The sequence below is a fragment of the Trichophyton benhamiae genome (genome assembly GCF_000151125.1).
Source record: "Trichophyton benhamiae CBS 112371 chromosome Unknown contig00209.0, whole genome shotgun sequence".
In the NCBI taxonomy this organism is placed as follows: Eukaryota; Fungi; Ascomycota; class Eurotiomycetes; order Onygenales; family Arthrodermataceae; genus Trichophyton; species Trichophyton benhamiae.
The window spans coordinates 197,618-216,150 of record NW_003315086.1 but is presented as its reverse complement, the minus strand read 5'-3'; the positions used below and the strand labels follow the sequence as shown (position 1 = coordinate 216,150).

At 48.3% G+C, this 18,533-nt stretch overlaps 8 protein-coding genes across 8 annotated transcripts; 4 read left to right on the top strand and 4 right to left on the bottom strand.

Annotated features, from left to right (window-relative positions):
- Window positions 1-674: 674 nt before the first annotated feature.
- On the top strand, window positions 675-2,087 carry ARB_02546 (uncharacterized protein; the record flags this gene model as incomplete). The annotated part of the gene is made up of 2 exons (XM_003011218.1): window positions 675-922; window positions 1,007-2,087. 2 exons carry the CDS (start codon window positions 675-677, stop codon window positions 2,085-2,087), a joined length of 1,329 nt encoding a protein of 442 aa, XP_003011264.1.
- Window positions 2,088-4,482: 2,395 nt separating this feature from the next.
- Window positions 4,483-5,035, bottom strand: ARB_02545 (uncharacterized protein; the record flags this gene model as incomplete). Its single annotated transcript, XM_003011217.1, has 2 exons — window positions 4,483-4,658; window positions 4,858-5,035. The coding sequence occupies 2 exons, from the start codon at window positions 5,033-5,035 to the stop codon at window positions 4,483-4,485; spliced, it is 354 nt and encodes a 117-aa protein (XP_003011263.1).
- A 3,116-nt stretch (window positions 5,036-8,151) lies between these two features.
- On the bottom strand, window positions 8,152-9,037 carry ARB_02544 (uncharacterized protein; the record flags this gene model as incomplete). The annotated part of the gene is made up of 3 exons (XM_003011216.1): window positions 8,152-8,527; window positions 8,591-8,930; window positions 8,980-9,037. The coding sequence occupies 3 exons, from the start codon at window positions 9,035-9,037 to the stop codon at window positions 8,152-8,154; spliced, it is 774 nt and encodes a 257-aa protein (XP_003011262.1).
- Window positions 9,038-9,389: 352 nt separating this feature from the next.
- On the bottom strand, window positions 9,390-9,830 carry ARB_02543 (uncharacterized protein; the record flags this gene model as incomplete). The annotated part of the gene is made up of 1 exon (XM_003011215.1): window positions 9,390-9,830. One exon carries the CDS (start codon window positions 9,828-9,830, stop codon window positions 9,390-9,392), a length of 441 nt encoding a protein of 146 aa, XP_003011261.1.
- Window positions 9,831-10,315: 485 nt separating this feature from the next.
- ARB_02542 (exonuclease, putative) lies at window positions 10,316-12,301 on the bottom strand (the record flags this gene model as incomplete). Its single annotated transcript, XM_003011214.1, has 1 exon — window positions 10,316-12,301. One exon carries the CDS (start codon window positions 12,299-12,301, stop codon window positions 10,316-10,318), a length of 1,986 nt encoding a protein of 661 aa, XP_003011260.1.
- Window positions 12,302-13,412: 1,111 nt separating this feature from the next.
- On the top strand, window positions 13,413-14,088 carry ARB_02541 (uncharacterized protein; the record flags this gene model as incomplete). The annotated part of the gene is made up of 3 exons (XM_003011213.1): window positions 13,413-13,581; window positions 13,644-13,728; window positions 13,806-14,088. The coding sequence occupies 3 exons, from the start codon at window positions 13,413-13,415 to the stop codon at window positions 14,086-14,088; spliced, it is 537 nt and encodes a 178-aa protein (XP_003011259.1).
- Window positions 14,089-14,726: 638 nt separating this feature from the next.
- On the top strand, window positions 14,727-16,784 carry ARB_02540 (uncharacterized protein; the record flags this gene model as incomplete). Its single annotated transcript, XM_003011212.1, has 5 exons — window positions 14,727-14,831; window positions 14,889-14,977; window positions 15,047-15,340; window positions 15,418-15,867; window positions 15,956-16,784. The coding sequence occupies 5 exons, from the start codon at window positions 14,727-14,729 to the stop codon at window positions 16,782-16,784; spliced, it is 1,767 nt and encodes a 588-aa protein (XP_003011258.1).
- A 480-nt stretch (window positions 16,785-17,264) lies between these two features.
- On the top strand, window positions 17,265-18,507 carry ARB_02539 (regulatory protein SUAPRGA1; the record flags this gene model as incomplete). The annotated part of the gene is made up of 5 exons (XM_003011211.1): window positions 17,265-17,445; window positions 17,514-17,629; window positions 17,681-17,739; window positions 17,805-18,286; window positions 18,362-18,507. 5 exons carry the CDS (start codon window positions 17,265-17,267, stop codon window positions 18,505-18,507), a joined length of 984 nt encoding a protein of 327 aa, XP_003011257.1.
- Window positions 18,508-18,533: the final 26 nt, after the last annotated feature.

Below are 18,533 nucleotides of genomic sequence, written 5' to 3'. Positions count from 1 at the left end.
CTGACAAGGGTCTCTTATGCTCAAAGCACTCCGGTCACCGAGATTTGCAGCTGCTTACGCCCAGATGGCGCCAGCTATAGCCAACAGCCCGGCGCGGTTCAACTCCCAGAAGTCGACGACCTACTCGACAACCGCGCTGAAACGATGGTCGTGCCTTAATGAAGGCGTCCTTCCCTGTGGGTGCTACAAACTGAACGCAGGCCATGATTGAGACGTGCCTTATCGTGGGACGTTGAAGAGTGCAGTAGCTAACGCGGTCAACCGTTTCCATACTCGCAGCCATCCCGGATATCAAAACCATTCACGTCTATGATTTTGACAACACCCGTACGGAGACACCCTGGATACGCTGTCTGACGTGAAGACGCGCTGGCTGACTGCTCTATCAAAGTATTTCTAAGCCCTCTACCCAACCCCCAGCTGTGGAATGGACCTACAATAGGCTTCCTGCAATCGTACGAGTGCTTTTCAAAGGGCGGCTGGTGGCATGATGTGAACATCCTTGGATCAACAGGTGATGGAGTCGAGATCGAAGAAGCCCGTGCCTGGGCAGGATGGTGGAATGAACAGATAGTATGATACCCGTTGATCTGTGGCTGATATTTTATACCTACCCAAATGGTGAACCACCGAGCTGACTCCATACCCCAAAGGCACAATTGGTTCAACTGAGTATGAAACAAAAAGACGCTCTTACAGTTCTTCTGACAGGCAGGTCTGAAGCCGGATTCGCCGAACTTATCGGACGCATGATCAAGAGTAAACAGTTGGCCTTCGATCTGGTCTGCTTGAAGCCAGAAGTTGGCCCGAACAACCAACGCTTTGCATCCACTATGAAGTTCAAGCAGAACTTCCTAGACGACCTAATGCGTACGTATAGGGAGGCTGACGAAATCCGGGTTTACGAGGACCGTGTAAAACAGTAAGTTATTCGTGCCGGATGAAGCCCTCTTGAGCCGAAATAAAAAAGTTAGTCCTCTTCTTTAACCAAACTCACACCAAACAGTGTCAAAGGTTTCCGTGAATATTTTGAGCAGTTCAATAGAGATGCTGCGACAGGCGGTCCGTCTGCTACACGAAAACCCATCACCGCTGAGGTGATCCAAGTAATGGAGATGGCCAAGTACTTGTCTCCAGTGACCGAGGCAGCCGAGATCCAGCGTATGATCAACGCACACAATGGATCACTGGGAAATCCAAGTGCAAACATCACCAAGTCGCCCTATGGCAGACTTGAATTGTCCAAGACCACATTCTACACAGGGTACCTCCTGTCAAATGCCGACGCTGTTCGGATAATAGATAACATCTTCCTTCCACTAATCTCATCCAGCGTTGCTGACACAAGTGAAATCAAGTTCATGTCGAACAGTATCCTGATCACGCCACGGTCTGCTCCCGAACCCATCCGTGACAAGGTTGGCGGACTGGGGAAGGTCGTCCGTTGGCGTCTCACAGACACAGGCCATTTTGAACACAAGCTATGGGCTGCAAGAGTAAGCCCGCTCGATAGTTCAGTGGTCATCCACACTGATAATCCAGAACCCATCATCGTTCTTGGTATGCGCAAAGGCGTACGGCCAGCAGATGCCAACAAGATCCGTAACTGGACGCCAGTTACCAAGGATGATTCACTAGTATTCGACACGGTAGTCGGTGAGAAGACTATTCTGCGCGTGCAGGAAGAGGATGTAGCACGGAACGGCGCTGCAAGCCGCGGAGGCAAGAGAAGATTCCAGTCAGACACTCGTGATGAGGCAGACACATCTACGCGGGGTTACCGCGATATGCAGCAGCATCGGCCACCCGCCCCTGAATATTCAGGTGGCAGGCCCCCCCAGAACCACAATAATCGCCATTATAACGGACCACCACCCCCGTTCCGTGGGAACCGCGGTAGAGGTGGGCGAGGTGGAAGAGGTGGCCATGGTCGTGGTCGTGGCCGCGGTCCAGGAGGTAGAGACAACTATGCATCCAGGTATAGGTCCCTGGATGACCATGCTGTCGCGGCCGGCAGTCACGATAACATGATGGACGGGAGAGGGCCTGGTAGAGGACCTGGTGGTGGCCCAGTGATGAACTATTAGCGGCGTTTTTCTTCTTCTCTTTTCCCAAGTCCCAGATACCATTTTCGTGGCTTTAGTTTGTATCGGTACTTTATGTTTCTTGCTCTTTGTATTGGAGTTTGCTGCATCCGTGAAATTCGATACTGTCGACGGTGTTTGTTCTTTCATATCTACACCATGCAGGTTGGCTGATGACTTGACTTTAGGTAAACAGCGTTATCATTCAATGCATTTGCATTCAATATTTCGGCTTCACTGCAGTATTCCTGGAATTCTTTATCCTTCACCGCTGGTATTCTTTCTTGGCTGCTGATCTGGGACAGTGAATATACCCCATTAACTGCAACAAAGGGACTGGATAGCCTGTCTCAGCCATAAAAGGAGGCAAATCCTCCCCCCTTTCTCAAATTTTTCTTCTTCCCTAAATATTCTCTCAGGACATTCTCAAGGGCCCTGATGCCTATATACCTATATACCAAGGCCAAGTCGTCTTCAGGCTATATATATGCTACTACCTCAGCTATCACTCTTCCTTGTTTATATCTGGTCTGAATACGACGCTCCTCCCTTCCCATAGTCGCCTCAACAAAATGGCCATACGGCTTTAAACACTGCGGGCAGCGCTTGATAGCTCGGGGTAAAGACAACTCTACCGTCTCCATCATTCTAAGGTGATCTCAGTGTCAAGAACAACCTAAACGGACCGGTAAACATCAACGAGGAAAGACTTGGATGCCTTGGTCTTTGATATGCCTCCGAGTGAATAATGTTGTCATAACACTGGAATAGGGATGGCACCATCGTCATACCAGGACTCGCACGGACAATCTCCAGTGCGTTCAGGTCCCTTACGAGGTTATCCCTCTCCTGCTCCCTCATCGCTTCCTGTGCTTTGCGCGTAGACAACCATCATCTACATTAACTTGCATCTACAGAATACAGAAGAGCTAGATCAGTTTATCAATCGACCCGTCATTGGAATGGCATTCCGCGCTGCCGGTGTTTACCCAACTGGATATAATGGAATCTATAGATGCCTGTTACGACACCCTATGGCGGCTGTCATGTCCCCGGTGCAGCAATGATTGGATGACTCTCGGACTCAAGTTGTTGATAGAACTTGAAATGTATCGGCATCAACGGCTGGTGAATAACGACCTAACTACGGCTGGCTCCGAAACGCCTACATTCGCTTGATTATCGGTCTTGCTATGTTGACGTGAAATCATGTCTTATCAGCTACTCACGGCGACACTATTTTTGCCTTCTTGTTCCGACTGGCATCTGGACTGTCTATGCTCAGTGTGAAACCCTCGTCATATAGGGTACATGGCGGTGCTCGGCATAGGAACAACGCCACGCCATCTCTCGCTCCTAAGCCGCCGTTATGCATAATCGAGCAAATGTACTCGACTTGGGCTACTTATAACTAATATAGTGCGGGCAATAGATAGGGCTAGGGCGGCTCGAACAGATATCCTCGAATCATTCGCGCAATAGAAATACTCGGCATCTGATATAAAGTGTCGTTTCGTCACTGTAGCCATCCGAATGATCTAATGCCCACTCCAATATTTCGGTTATTTCCAGCTGCTGCTGGAGAATTATGAGATGGTATGTACCCATTTCGCACTGTCGACGTACTACAGCGAATTTGGAAAAATTTTCATATTCGAGATAGTTCGACAAGGTTTCTTTGGCACACGGCCTGAGCAGGACAAAGCCATCATCTGTGAATGGGGCCTACCGCTGATGTTAATATCTGACCGCGACTCCAAATTCGTGGGACGTCTCAGGCATGTTCAGACTCCCGGGCGTTCGAAGGGGAATCAAGCGCAGCCGGTTCTAGATATCTTGGTGGATGGTGACCCAAGAGCGCAAGGAGCTAGCTCTCTGCGGCCCGGCGTGCTCGTCAGGAGGCGAGTGAGCGCCGTCGGGTGGAGGAGAAGCTGGAAAACCAGCTACTCGGGGACTCGCGAATGAACTTCATCACAATACCCACGACCTTGATCAGTGTATTCGTCGCCTGAACCACGGAATCATGCGTCTAGCCCGCGTAGCCCGATCTGAGCACGCTCATCCCAGTATACAAGCATGGTGCTGCATCGTTTTATACCATGGGTACCGCCAATAACCAGACGATGATCTGCCTTTTACTTCTATGTGTCATCAACTATTGTCTTGCAAACGCACGATACAAAGTTGACATACACCGCCTGGCGGTGGGTGCGAGATATACTTAGGCAACATGTCGTTGCAGCTGGATTACGCATACACGGTGCATGTTTAACTATCCAAGCGACTGCAGCCTACGTCTTGGGGCCAATATCACTATGCACCAGTGCCAGTACCGGCAAGCACTTGGCTATACTGATAACTTAATGAGATTAGACCAAGGCATGCACACAGCGTTCTATCAAGAGGAAGCATGCTTATTGCATGGAACTAGAGTCCTTTCTTCTGGGTCCTCTTCTGGATACTGTTCTGAGTATGAACTCCGAGAATCGAAGAACGAATGCAGCTTCCAGCAGTTTATACTATTCCGGACAAGCAATGCTAGCTTCGACTCTTTCATGGCCGCCATCTGTTCCTCTGTTAACTCCGCTGGTATGAATCTCCAACAGGAGTGCTGAAAAGTACGATACAACACTGATACCCTGGATGAGGGTGCACTGTGGCCCTCAACATACAACCGTTGATTTCACAACAGCTACTAACATTGTCCCCCAAGTCTAAACCCCCACCCTTCGCCCAGATCACGGAGGGGGTTTATTATCTTCTATATTGATACCTTTCCACCTAGAGTGGCCTCCGGCATTTGTGGATGTATCGTGGGCTTGGGCAATAGCATTGGCAGCGAGAGTAGAGAGGGCGGCAGCAATCAATAATACCATTTTGGCCCTGAACTCTGCCAACTTGATCTTCCTACTCCTTCTAAAAACATCACATATAGGTTCCGCAGCCTTCATCTACCTAAGTCTTGATGGAGCGTTGACAACATATGGCTGTGGCAGAAACGGTGTTAATCTTCACGCTTGCTCCATTCGCGGCAACTTATACAACGCAGCCATCACAGCTCGCGGCCAAGAATGGCTGGTTACCTACATTTGGACGATACTAAGCAACTAGACGAGTATCTTGAACTATCTCTACGGCCATCAGAAGCATTGGCTATCTCTACACGAGACGGCAGGTGTCTGAACGACATCGGCTTCGAAAGGATCAAGGTTCAGCGACACGATTAACTGCTATTCTATTCCTCGACCATTCCAGATACAACAGATGGAGCGGTGCAGGGATCAGATTGAACATCCATTGGAAAGTTGCTCCCAGAACTATAACATGAGATCAGGAAACTGCAAATACAGCCGGAAACCATCCAAATGTTCTGGAGTCCTTGGAATGTAACCGGACGGAGGATACCCCCTGTGATCGTTGCCGTTATCCCAAGAACCGGACTTGCGCGGTGGTATGTGTGGGTGTTATTTCTTCCTTGGTAGTTGCTAATTCCGAGAGAAGCCTAAGACATATGCAATACAATTAGGAAAACATCCTACAGAGGGATGGGAACTCCTTTCTTTGTCTAGAGTCAAGCTCCAGAACAGGATGAGACTATGAATCGAGAATATTGCTTCAAGACGAAGCCAGGTTCCTCGACTACGCGGCAAACTCAATGCTGATGCTTGTGCTAGGATATTGCTGTCGCTTGCGTCAACACTTAGAATATATAACTACCCAATGCAGCGCAATGAAACGATAGATGAACTGGCGACAGAAAGCCAACAAGTCGAATTACTGCCCCTACCGGGAATGAAGTGGCGGCCTCCCGCAAAGCTGCAGTTGAGATTTTTGAGACGTCAAAGTGTCTGCTCTGCAAGTCCTATGGCCACTGGAAGTCAGAGGAGAACAACCGGGTATTCTTCATCTAGTTTTCTGCTCCTCACCGGCGCTTGTTCAGGGAACTCGGCGGGTATGAACCTACAGTCAAGATGCTGCAATATTCACCTGTTTGATACAGCAATGGCTACCACCGCATGCTACCTTGGGTCTAGAGAAAGGGATGGCTTCCTCAACGGCTTATGTTACGGGGTCAAGGGTTGCTAGCAGTTATTCGCTACGATCATAGGCTGCTGGGCTATGGTACATACCTGTCAATGATATAACGACTCTCTCTGCCGCCGACTGGAGGCTTCCGGGAACCTTTTTGGCCCAGCGCTTTGATATAAGTCATTACACACGGCGAAGCAAGAGATGTTCCGCAGACCGGATAAGGTTGCAGCCAACAGCTCACAGGCGTGCAATGATATAATTTCCTGCGCTTTCAGAAGGGTTCTCCAGCCCATACAGCTGCTGGGGCGCTTGCCATGCAAATGGTGGGTGTTATTGAAAATTTGAACGGGGTAGGTAAGGGGATGTGCGGCATAAGTATCCTGGGGTTTAAAGAGACACCCAAGAAATGGTGAAGGCTCGAAACCATCTCACCGTTGTGGTCACGGAATCAAGGGGTTCGATTGGAACCCTTCCTATGAAACGCCTGTCTTAGGTACAGTGAGGAAAACCACGCAGCAAGTATATTTCCAAGAGCATTCCCTATTGACCCGGAGGATCCCTTCGTTCAGCAATGGCCACCAATTCAAGCTGCTATTATAGAAATGCTTGGTGATAGACACTGGACTGTGCTTCAATCTCCTCTACTCGGACAGCACATCGATAGTATCATCATATAGTTGATAATTCTCCAATACATTCGCTGTATCCCAGGACAAGTTACCGATGGTGCTAGAAACTGGGCATTACTCTTCTACAGGGAGATTATCTGTTACTGGGGATTTTCGTGATCAGAAATTATCTTCATCCTTCCTTTCTAGCTTTCACCCTGCTTTGCTAACGTCTTCGTCTTTCGTCTTTCGTAGGTGGCTCCCGAGCTCGTTCCCTTTGCAACCGCAGCCGTCAAAGCCCACCAAGATTATCTCCTTGCCTGTAGTTAGCGAAGAAGATGCACAGGATACCATTGATGCTGCGTACCAGACGCTGAGGACTGCACAGCAAGTTTTTAAGAACAAACGCAGCGGATGGGCTCGCAGGAACATGGCAAACCAGGGTGCTCGTACTGCTCCAGCGCCCCCGCCAGCAATGCCTCGCAGCATGCACTGTCAACCATCCTTCCAGCCACGAGAACCAGAGGTGGCCGTGCCGCCCGTCCTGCAGTCCCAGCTGCTGTGGTCCCTTCCAGTGCTTCTGCTCCTGCTGACACCCCTGCCTCCGCTGCCGTGACCACCATTTTTCTGATCACGAGAGACATTTCTTGTCAATATTCTGGAAATCGCTGTTCTCAAAAGTGAAGCTCGCCACTACATTTGCAGTTGGTGCCGGAACAATATATAACGAAGGAGCAATAACAACAGCAAAAGCGACGGGCCTGGGAGCTCCTTGGTCATACTACATACCTGGAGATTATGCTTGTTAGCTGGCTGGTACTCTATATTTCACAACAGATAGAAGAGCATGTTATATACGGATAACGATTGAGATGCTTTAAATTGTTTATTATTTTTTTGTCTTTTATCAGCAGTTCGCATTAAGTATCACGGACACGGTATATAAAAGTAGATAAATAACTGGCCGTGACAAGAAGTAAGTTGATTAAAAGACGAATCCCTCCCATGAGAAAAAAGGGAAAAAAAAAAAAAAAACGCAATAAAGCAACTCCCAACACCACCGCGGACGAAGAAGGAAAAAATGGTTCATGTACAGCGCGTCAAAACATCAATCAATCAGAGTAAGTGAAAGGGGACATGCCAACAGTTAGGGGGGAGATGGGGCGTAAAGGGGTAAACAAGGGGGGGAGTCGAAGGACATAGAGGCTTTTTTCGTTGTCGGGGGGGAGGAGGTTTCGTTGTATATCTAAAATGCACGTAATGCGTAATGTTCCCATAACCCAGATCCCAAACCCATTATAATAGTAGATCATCAAGGAATCACCATAGGAGAAAGGGAAAATCCAATCCAAACAGAAAGAGAGAGGGCATATACTTGGGAATGTAAATATCAAAACAAGTGAAAGAACAGCAGAGACAGATTTTTTTTAGTCGTCTGTTAGCTGTGAGAAATAGTTGATGCTCAGGATCATGCAGAGCAGACCGATGGAGACGATGATGAAGAACGCAAAGCCGAACCAGCCGAGTAACATGGCTGAAGTCCCGACTCCGCTCTTGACGCTACCGTTCCCCAGGTCTTGCGCTATTGTGCTGGCTGCTACCGAGGCCGTGTGTTGCCAGAGGACGGATACCAGGATGAACACAGAGGCAACAAAGATCAGAGCGAGGGCGACTTGCGATACCGGGCGGGATGGGAATGGCTTGACTTCAATGTCTGAGCCTTGGTTGTTGAGTTCCTCGTGCCAACCAGGGAAGGTTGCGAGTAGGAGGAACGACAGGAACGCGAATATCAGCGCCACGATACTAGTCAAACTCAATTAGTTTTATGCCGTTCCTCTTTATATATGTATATTCAAAGACACTTACATGAGATATGGAAATACGACTGCATCCTTGAACGTTGATGCAACCCAGATCAGGTTCAGCGGGTCACTCTCCACACCAAGAGACTCCGCAAGGATAGTCGCATTCTGATTGCACAGGAAACCACCGCCGTTTCGTTGTATGCAGATTCCGAAATAGCCAACTCGGACTTCCAAGTGAGCACCTCCCACTATGTTCGAGATCGTAGATGATAACCCGGGATCAGCCTGAGCGGTACTCATTACAGGCGGGTATTTGTCGTAGAACATAGATATCAGGAAGATGCTAGGTATTTGCGGAGATGACGAGGAGCAACCAGCAAGTAGCAAAGCTAGGATAGCATCTTTATGTTAGCAATTGTTCTAGGTCATACCATCAAACGTTTAACTTACATAGTAGTAGAATAGAGATGGCCACGAATAACATGAGAACATGGTGGTATCCCACCATGGGGATAAATCCTAAACAATAAACAAGTTAGTTTTGTCTCTTGCAGATGTGCCGTGTGCCATGTCAATAAAAGGCCACTTACGCCCAATTCCCGCCATAAACCGCATCTCTGGCATCTTAGACTAATCCAGCCTTATACCCCAACCTTTCCCTTTCCCAAATCTCTTGATAGGCCCTCCCAGGGAGTCCGACTCCTGCCCCTCAGGGTCTCGGAGGCCTGTCCAGCTACTAGTCCAACCAGATGAGGAGCCGAATACTCCTACTCAACACTGCGCACACAGGTCGAACAAAAGATGTTGATTTTTTCCGCGAGAGGTAAAGTAACCTCTTTACTCGGGGCAGCAATGACTTTTCAAGCGCTCGTAACGAAGGCGGTCGCAAGGGTCGTGTGTGGTCTTGGTACTAGGAGATGGTTAGGAGCCTCGAGCAGGAGTGTCTTTTCTGGCTGACGGGCGGAGGAGAGGTAAAGGTGAGGTGAGTGAGTGTTGGATGGTGCAAGAGAAGGAATAAGAGGAGAAAGATCGCAAAGCTCGTAGCTATGAGAGAAAGAAAGCAATCCAACAACCCGTTCCAAGATCCGTAGACCTGTGGCGAGCGAAGGAAGTAGATGTCGCCGGTAAAACGGTCGAGATGGATATTTCTTCACAAAGGGTTTCTTGTGAAGACGGAGAATAGAGGAAGAGAAAAAAAGGAAGAAGAAGAAGAAGGAGAAGAAGTCACTTGAAAGAAAGCGACTCTCTGCTGCGATGCGGTGGCTGGAAGGGTATCGCCGTCGCCCAGGTCTTTGAAGCATCAAAAAGTCCGTGGCTGGGCCAACGAGGCGTCTTTGTTTACCCGCCCTGGTTGTCAGGGCAACGCCGCCTCACCGCCCTTGGCAGAACTTCCCGTCCGACAGGTACCACGTGGGGCGCGCTAGCCGTATCAGGACTAGACACGTGTCAAGGTTACGCCAAGCAATTAACGTGCATGCATAAGCATAAAATGCTCCAATCAGAAGAGTACATAAACAGTGCATAAAACTCCATACAAAAACCCTTGTTGTTCGCTCTCAAATCCTCTCCAGACGCCAATTGCGCTGTGCCTTTTGCCCAGTCAGCCAAGTTCAAGATGGATTTTTCCAGCATGACAATAAAACAAAAATAACTCCGGTCGTCCTCCTGTGATCCGTTTAACTCCTGCTAGTTTGTGTTATTTTATATTCCCGAACACAACAAGACGCGGGCTTCAAAAGGTCCAAATGCCAAAGAAGATGAAAAAGAGTCAAAAGAAACTGTCGCTTTACGCCTTTTTGAATGCATATTGGGAGAAGTCGAAGGAGTAGGCGGCGCCCTGGCTGTCGTCATCTTCCTCGACCGAATTGTCGCTGTTTGGTATGATCATATCCTCGCTTCCACCCTGGGAGATAGAGTTCTTCAATGCGGGAAGCGTGGCTGCTGCCTGTGTAGCAGTGATTTTGGGCGATTCAGCTGCATCGTCAGGTTTATCATCAGTGGGCTTTGGTGGCTGAAGACAGGTCATGGACTTTGACCGTGAAAGGGCATTTTGCTTCAGCCGTTGCAATGGCGTTGCTCGGAGCTGAGAGGAGAGAGTTCGCTTCAGGGATTTCCCGGATGGACTGTTGGAAGGTTCGCTCTGACCCGAAGGCTTGAATGCATATTTCTCTCGTAGATTCAGGTTATGGCGCTCTATGTTGTAGTTCAGTACACTCTCGAATAGTGCTGGGTCGGAATCAGCGTCTACAGTCTGACTATTGGCTGAAGCAGATGCCACGAGCGAGTCTCTCTTAGATGATTTGGTTGAACTGTCTTGCAAATTGGTGATGGGGGTAGACTCGGCGTGGAAAGTCGGAGGAAGAGGCCGGCTCGATGATGAAGCCTGTGTGGAACTGGGGGCGGCGACAATCTCTTTGGCTACGCCTTGACTGGGAGACAGGGCAGCTTCCTGATCGGAAAAAACATGGAGCTTGCTGCTCTTCCGCTTTTTGCTTGTGGTGTCCTTGCGAGACAAAGGTGATTGTCCGGAGCCGGCAAAGAAGGGGCTCACTTCAATCATAGCTCCCGTGATATTCTCTTCACTAGCATCCGAACAGAGACGCTGTCTCTTCTGAACTTGAGGGGGCGGCAGTTCGGAGGCAGATCTAAGGAACGCTTCTGCGCGCCGGGCACGATCAGTTGGCGTGTTTGGTATCGAGGCTGCACTTCTGGTGATACTGGGAGGAGTCGATACCCGGTTTGCAGCTAGGGAGTATCGGCCACCATTACGACCCATCAATGGCCGATTTGGTCCAGATGAAGGGGTCATTGAATTTGGATCCAGCTCAGAAAGCGGAATGCGCTTTGGTGTGAAGAACTCCTGTATCTCTCGGACGGGTTTCTTCTCATCCGATGAGGTGATAGATTGTCGTCCAGTTCGGACCAGCCTCTCTCGCTCTGGGTACAACCGTTTGAGCTCAATGGGTTCCTTGGTAATTGGATCAAGGTCACCACATGCAATCCCAATGGCTACATGGGGCTCTAGAAGAGTACCGATGTAGGGCATATCCTCTCCATTCCCGCCGTCCGGCAGTGGGTTAAGCATAACCAAGGTCTTTGCAATGGGGCAGAACACTCGTTGGTGCAGAAAAGTGAGTTCTGCTCGTTTGAAGTTATCGAGATATCCTGGAGGCACACGATTTGATCCCTCGAATTGAACCATCCTGACAACTCGATCCACTGTCTTGTGCTTCCTGATACTCCGGTATGCAGTCTTCAGTCCCATTTTAGGGATGTTAGTGAGATAGTCACAGCCGCTAAGAATGCACATATGGCGAAAGTTCTCATCAGTCCAGCCTATCATACTTATATCTCGGCAAGCAGTAAAGTCTCCCCTGTTGATCTCTATACAGTCGCCATTCTTGTCGAGTTTAGACAGAAGCCGCTTGGCACCGAAGACAAGCATATCAGAGTCCTCTGAGATGATTCCATTGATGATTCCCTGTTTCTCCAGGTATACCAATTGGGGATCTGCTTCATACGGCGCCACGAGATATTTGATCTTGTGCTTCTTCAGTTCTTCAATCAAGACGCGGGCCATGTAGGGTGTCACGTCAACAGCCTTTTGGAATTCTTGATATGCCTCAGTAGTCCTGCCTCTTCGCATGTGTTCTTCACCTAATTTCTTGCTCTCTTCTCGCCTGGCTGCCCTAGACGCTTCCGTAGCCTCTTTGCTAGGCAGCATCCCCCCATCAAACACGATATATGGGGTAACTCCATAGTGCTGAAGCATCCGTATGCGACCTATGGCAAAATCAACATATCTACGCCTACAGGTCAGCACCTAGCCTTGTTTGGGAGTCGTATATTTGTGAAAAATTTGAGCGTACTTTGTGGTAGGCTTGCCGAGTACCAGTTCGTATGCACACGCAATTGTCCCTCTATGTAACCATCCATATGCATCGACCCCGAGAGTCTGACCCGCGAACTTCTTTATATTGCAAGGCTTCTGGATCGACTTCAACAGCCCGTGGAGCCCTGCAAGTATGGTTAGTAGCTGTATCTCCAAGGAGGTGTTACCTCTTAACATACCCGAAATGCCCATGATGACCGTCACAACTTACAACCCCCCCAGATCCCAACTCTGGTCCAGCTCAGTCAGGAACTGGTAAAGCTTGTACGGCAATGATCCATGGATAGCATTCAAGCCGAGGGGGTAAACAGAGCACCTCGCAGCGTCCAAGGGAAACAATGAAGGTCAAGTCTTTCTCGTTCTCTGCTTGCAAAGCAACTTCGACGCGCTGGAAGACGCGGTTTCCAAGGTGGTCACGTGGAAGGCGCTCGACCTCTTTTTATCGCCATCAACAAAAGAAATTGAGACTGGAACTATTGAAACCGAGTATTGACTTGTTTCAAGGAAGAGAGGACGCGGAAACGGTTGTTATTATGTATACAGCGCTGTAGTTTCCCTTGTTTGTTTATAAAATTGCGCGGGCGGGAGTTTTACGAATGTACTCTATCAGAGATGTTTTAATATGGGACGTACGGAGTATACAACAGTAAATATCCAAACATCTAGCACATACGTCCATGTCAAAGGACAGTATGTCAATCCTCTCGATACTTCATACTAGTAAATACATTTAATATGCAGTATCGCGGTCTTAGTTTTATCTTACATTATTGGTCTTTTCGTCTGATCTTTGAAAGTTCAAAAGTTCGAAGGTTGGAGCTAATTTATAGTTTACACGTGACTATGACTCAGCAAGGGACACCGCCTTGTTTTCTGCCGTTATCTTGATAAAAAAGTAAAAAAAAAATAAAAAATAAAAATAAAAAAAAAGGACATAAAATTTGAGAAGCCGAAGACTGGAAAAAAACACAGCTTGGAGCAGGCAGAAAAAATGACAAAGAATCTGAATAAAATCACCAAGAAGCTCTCCAAGAAGAAGGGGAAGCTAGACTCTCTACACGAGAAAAGCAGAGATGCAGTTCGCTTGCGGCGAGCTGGTGGGAGGGAGGAGAAGCTAGCTCGAGCGGCGGCGACGACAATGAAGGGACGACAGATATACGGTGAGTTTGTACGTGCGATGCACATTATTATACTGAGTGCTCACATGCTGACTTACCTGTAGTTGATAGAGTAGCTTTCTTTAGAGATCACACAAAAGACCTAGAGGCGCCCCTAACGTCAGAAGGTGCCGTCAGCTTACTCCGGCAGTACGTTACTTCTCTCACTGGCAGAATTGAACCCTGGGGCTATATAGAGTGTGGTTATACTAACCAACTGTGTGTAGATACCTAGACCGACTCAAGCCAGAGCTACAGGAAGAGCAGGAAGCTCGACGGAAAGGCAGACCTCCAAGCAAGCGCCAGGAAGTCCTGACAGAGAAAATTGAAGCTGAAGAAAAGGAATATCAGACCGGATTTTGGATGCCAGACCTAGAATGCGAGGACAGTTTGCGTCGACTGCGCAATTGGAATGAGGATTGGTCTGCAATGAGCAACCTCAAATTCGTCAGACTCAATAAGGCCGGAGATAAACGGCCGTCACTGTTCCCACCCAAGGGGCTGTCATGATCTTATCTACGGCATTTCCACAATGATACCATACTCTGTATATCCTTGATCTTTGGACATGAAATAATGACGTTATGACGTCGCTCCAGGTGGCACGCCACATATACAAACGCCTATCAGAGCGGTTAAAAACAACTACTTATACTTTTTCTATGGATGACACGGAATACCCATCACGACTGGAGTCCTTTATTGCATAAAATATAAACATAGACTGTCAATTGCAAGTTTTTGGCATATCAAGTCTCTATCGCTTCATGCTCCGTACAAAAATATCAAATGCACCGCTTAGTCAGCTTGTCTTCTATGTATGGAGCTGGCCCGGCAAGGACCCTGAGAGAAAAGACAAAGCTCCCTTTTTCACGGGGCAAGGCGAACTGTCCTATCATGCGTTTTCCATTACTATGTCCCTTAGGAGACATCCCGCGGCATGGAACAGGGATTAGGTACAGGGAAGGGCGTCCCTCGCGTGCTCGAGGGGAGTTATGAGTACCCCGAGGGCGATATAAAGACTAGAAGGCCACTGCCAGTATGCTCCCCTTGAGGGAAAAAAAATTTCTTCATTGTGACACCTGCTTTCTCTTCAGCTTTGGGCATTCGTTATACATTTGGCCAGGTGAAACGGTTAGAGATCAAAAATGGGCATCAATTCAGAGGCGAACGGCCCTTCCTGTAGTCTACCTGCAGTCATTGGGAAGCAAGAGACTCGACGCCTACCAGTTACGCTGCTTTCTGGGTTTTTGGTGAGTATTGATCCCGCATAAGAAGTCTGTGAATCTGGTCTAACTACTGTGATACAGGGCAGTGGAAAGACTACGCTCCTCGAGCACATTCTCAAGTCGCCGGACCATGGCCTTAGGATTGCAGTCATTGTCAATGACATGAGCAAGTGAGTTCTCCAAGCTTTCCGGCATGGATTCTACGTTACCGCAATGCTAATGCTTTGATCTCTCCCTAGGCTCAATATTGATGCTGCTCTCATAACACATCACAAAGTATCCCAGACGAAGGAGAAACTGATCCAGCTGCAGAATGGCTGTATCTGCTGCACTCTCCGTGGAGACTTACTCTCGGAACTGGCAAACTTGACCAAACAGAACGAGGTTGAATATGTCGTTATCGAGAGCACAGGCATTAGTGAACCTATGCAGGTTGCGGAGACTTTCACTGCAGAATTCAGCGCTGCGATGCTTGAAGCCGAGGATCAAATCGCGGATGCCGATGAAGATAGCAAAAAGATTCTTGCCGAGATGTACGTGTGTCTTACTCCTTACCTGGTCTTTTCTATAGCTAGACTATTCGTTGACTTGTTATGCCCTACGAATGCAGCGCAGAGTTGGGAGGCCTTCACACCTTAGCAAGCCTTGATACTACCGTGACGGTGATCGATGCGTTCAATCTGTTGTCGAATTTTGATACCACCGAGTTCCTTTCTGATCGCTATGGTGCAAAGGAGATTGTGCCAGAAGATGAACGTACCATCTCTGACCTCATGGTAGATCAGATCGAGTTTGCCGATGTGGTGATCATCAACAAGATAGAGACGGTTAATGAAGATACCCGCCGTCGGATTAAGCAGCTCGTGAACTTGTTGAATCCTGAGGCTAAAGTCTTGGAGGCTAGCTACTCAAAAGTTGATGTGCGAGAAATAATTGACACTAAAAGGTTCAATTTTCTCAAGGCAGCCTCAGGATCAGGGTGGCTACGAAGCCTGCACGAAATGACAATTATGAATACTGGTAACGGGCAGAGAATGGCTCCGAAACCGGAGACCCTGGAGTATGTTTACCCTCACTCTATATTTCACCCCTTGTGTCTTTAAGTGACTTGTATACTGCGTTATGGGTGCTGACATACCGTTACATAGGTACGGTATCAACAATTTTGTATATACTGCAAGGAGGCCCTTTCACCCTCGTCACCTTTTTGCTCTTCTTCATGATAAATTCATCCTTCTCCAACATAGCGAAGGAGGAGACGAGGATGAAGACAATGAAGGTAACGAGAATGACAAAATGGATTTGGACGAGGAGGAGGACGATGAGGGGGATGAAGACACAGAGAAACAGGGTGTGAGTGGGTTTGAACAACCTGATCCTGCGGTAATACTTGCAAACAAGCGTTCACATGTCTTTGGGCCTGTTCTACGCTCCAAGGGATTCTTCTGGCTCGCAACTCGTCCCCTCCAGTTTGGAGAATGGAGCCAGGCAGGGGGTATGTTAACGGTAAGCTGTGGTGGTCCGTGGTTTGCTGAAGTGCCCGGTGATGCATGGCCAGAGGATGAAGACGTCCGCAAATCAATTGAAAATGACTTCAAAGGCGATTGGGGTGACAGAAGACAGGAGCTGGTGTTCATCGGCGAAGGAATCGATACAGAGAAGATCACTGCTCTCCTAGACAATTGTCTGCTCGATGACAAGGAGATGGCTAGGTGGGAGCGTGTCATGGGGAACAGAGAGTTGTCTAGAGATGAGAAAGCAGAATTACTGGGAACTATGTGGGAAGATGGCTGGGAAGACTGGCCTCCCTTTGAAATCGAGGGAGAAGACGAGGATGAGGAGGATATGGAGGAGACGAAGCCAAAGCATTACATTAGTGATTATTTGGGCCCTGCTAAGAAGGACGGCCATAAGCACCATCATCACCACCATCACCATAAAAATGGTGAGCGCAAAAAGAGTGCAAAGGCCGCCTGAACATCGACAGCAATCGCACTCACTAGATCGGCTGAAATACGTTTGTATTCATTAAAAGTATTCATATTATTTCTCTCACTATTTAGTAATATCAGTTTGTGTAGTTATCAGGGGGTACTCTACCTATGTTCGAATATCCTTTGATATCTCGCCATCGATATATCCCATGAGAATATGCCGCGATTGTAGCTTCGTCCGTGTAAGCAGCATCAAGTTCTGGAATTGAATTGAATTGGTATCGCAATACTTCGGAGTTCGTACCTAAGTATACCTATTTCTCCTTAACCTTGGCTTCGGGATGATGGGGGACCCGTCACTTTTGCAACATGTGCTTTGACCAATCATTCGTCTTTAAGTTTCAAGCAAAAAACTTCACGTCTTTTTTGCTGGAGAATCTAAACATCGCCAAAACATCAACTGCCATCCAACAGAACAATCAATCGCTGTCCTGTGCCAGTCACTCCATACACCACTATCACAATGTTCTCGATACGCTCATTGACCCGATCGGTTCCTCGAACCCTCTCCAGATCCATCGCCACGTCTGCTGCCAGACCTTTGCAGCGATCTGCTTTCTTCCAGCCAACATGGAAGCTCATGTCTCGCCCTTCATACGCTGCCTTCTCTACCTCAAGACCTAGATTTGAGGCTGCTGGCCAAGGTGAGATGAGCCTGGTCTTCTTTATAAACCTTTAGGATCGAGTGTTGGCCTGCTAACTGGTGCAATAGTCGATGTCGAGCTTGCAGCCAAGTTCCAGGAAGAGCTTGCCCTCGAGACCGAGAGCGGAGAAACCGAGGAACTCCCTGAGTCCGTCAAGTATTTCCTTGACAATGGCCCATTTGAGGTGAATATTCATATTTTATTTGCTATATAACTGGCACTGACAGGAGATTAGATCATTGACAAGGCCGGAGAAGAAGAGGTCGTCTTGACCCGGAAGTTTGGTGATGAAAAGTATGCCGAGCACCGAACACTCTAACTAGGCCTATATACACCGCAAATACTAACTATGTCTATAGCATCCGCGTCTCTTTCACAATTGCCGACCTCCAGAACATCAACCCTGAAGAAGATTTCGCCGACAGCGCCCTCCAAGACGAGCTCGAGATGGACCAATCCCGCTCCAACAAGGACGCTTCACCCGAGGAGAACATTGATGAGCAGCCCTTGGAACCCGGCTATCTTGCCCGCGTCGATGTTACCATTGAGAAGCCAGGCAAGGGAGCCATGCACGTTGATGCTGTTGCCCGTGACGGCTTGATCCAGATTGAAAACGTTTCCTACTTCTCCAAGGCTGAGCTTGCTACCGCCGAGACTCCCGATAAGGAATGGGAGCGCCAGAGCTTGTATGCCGGCCCACCATTCGGCAACTTGGACGAGGAACTCCAGACCCTCATCGAGCGCTACCTTGATGAGCGAGGTATCGATACCGCTCTTGCTTCCTTCGTTCCTGACTACATTGACTTCAAGGAGCAGAGGGAATACGTTCGCTGGCTTGGAAGTACGTTTCTTTTACCTCTTACTATTATCCCTCTTTAAAGGTATCTTATGCTAACATTTCGTCATAGACCTCAAGGGCTTCGTTGGAAACAACTAAGTCTTTATTTCCTCGCCTTAAATGTAATATTCTCCACATTCTTTGATCTTCAGGTTGGTAGGCATGGGGCTGCTGGAGTTGAGGAGGCTGGAGCAGAGATATTGAAAAACAAAATTCACCTGTAACATATAACTAAATAATGCAATGTCAA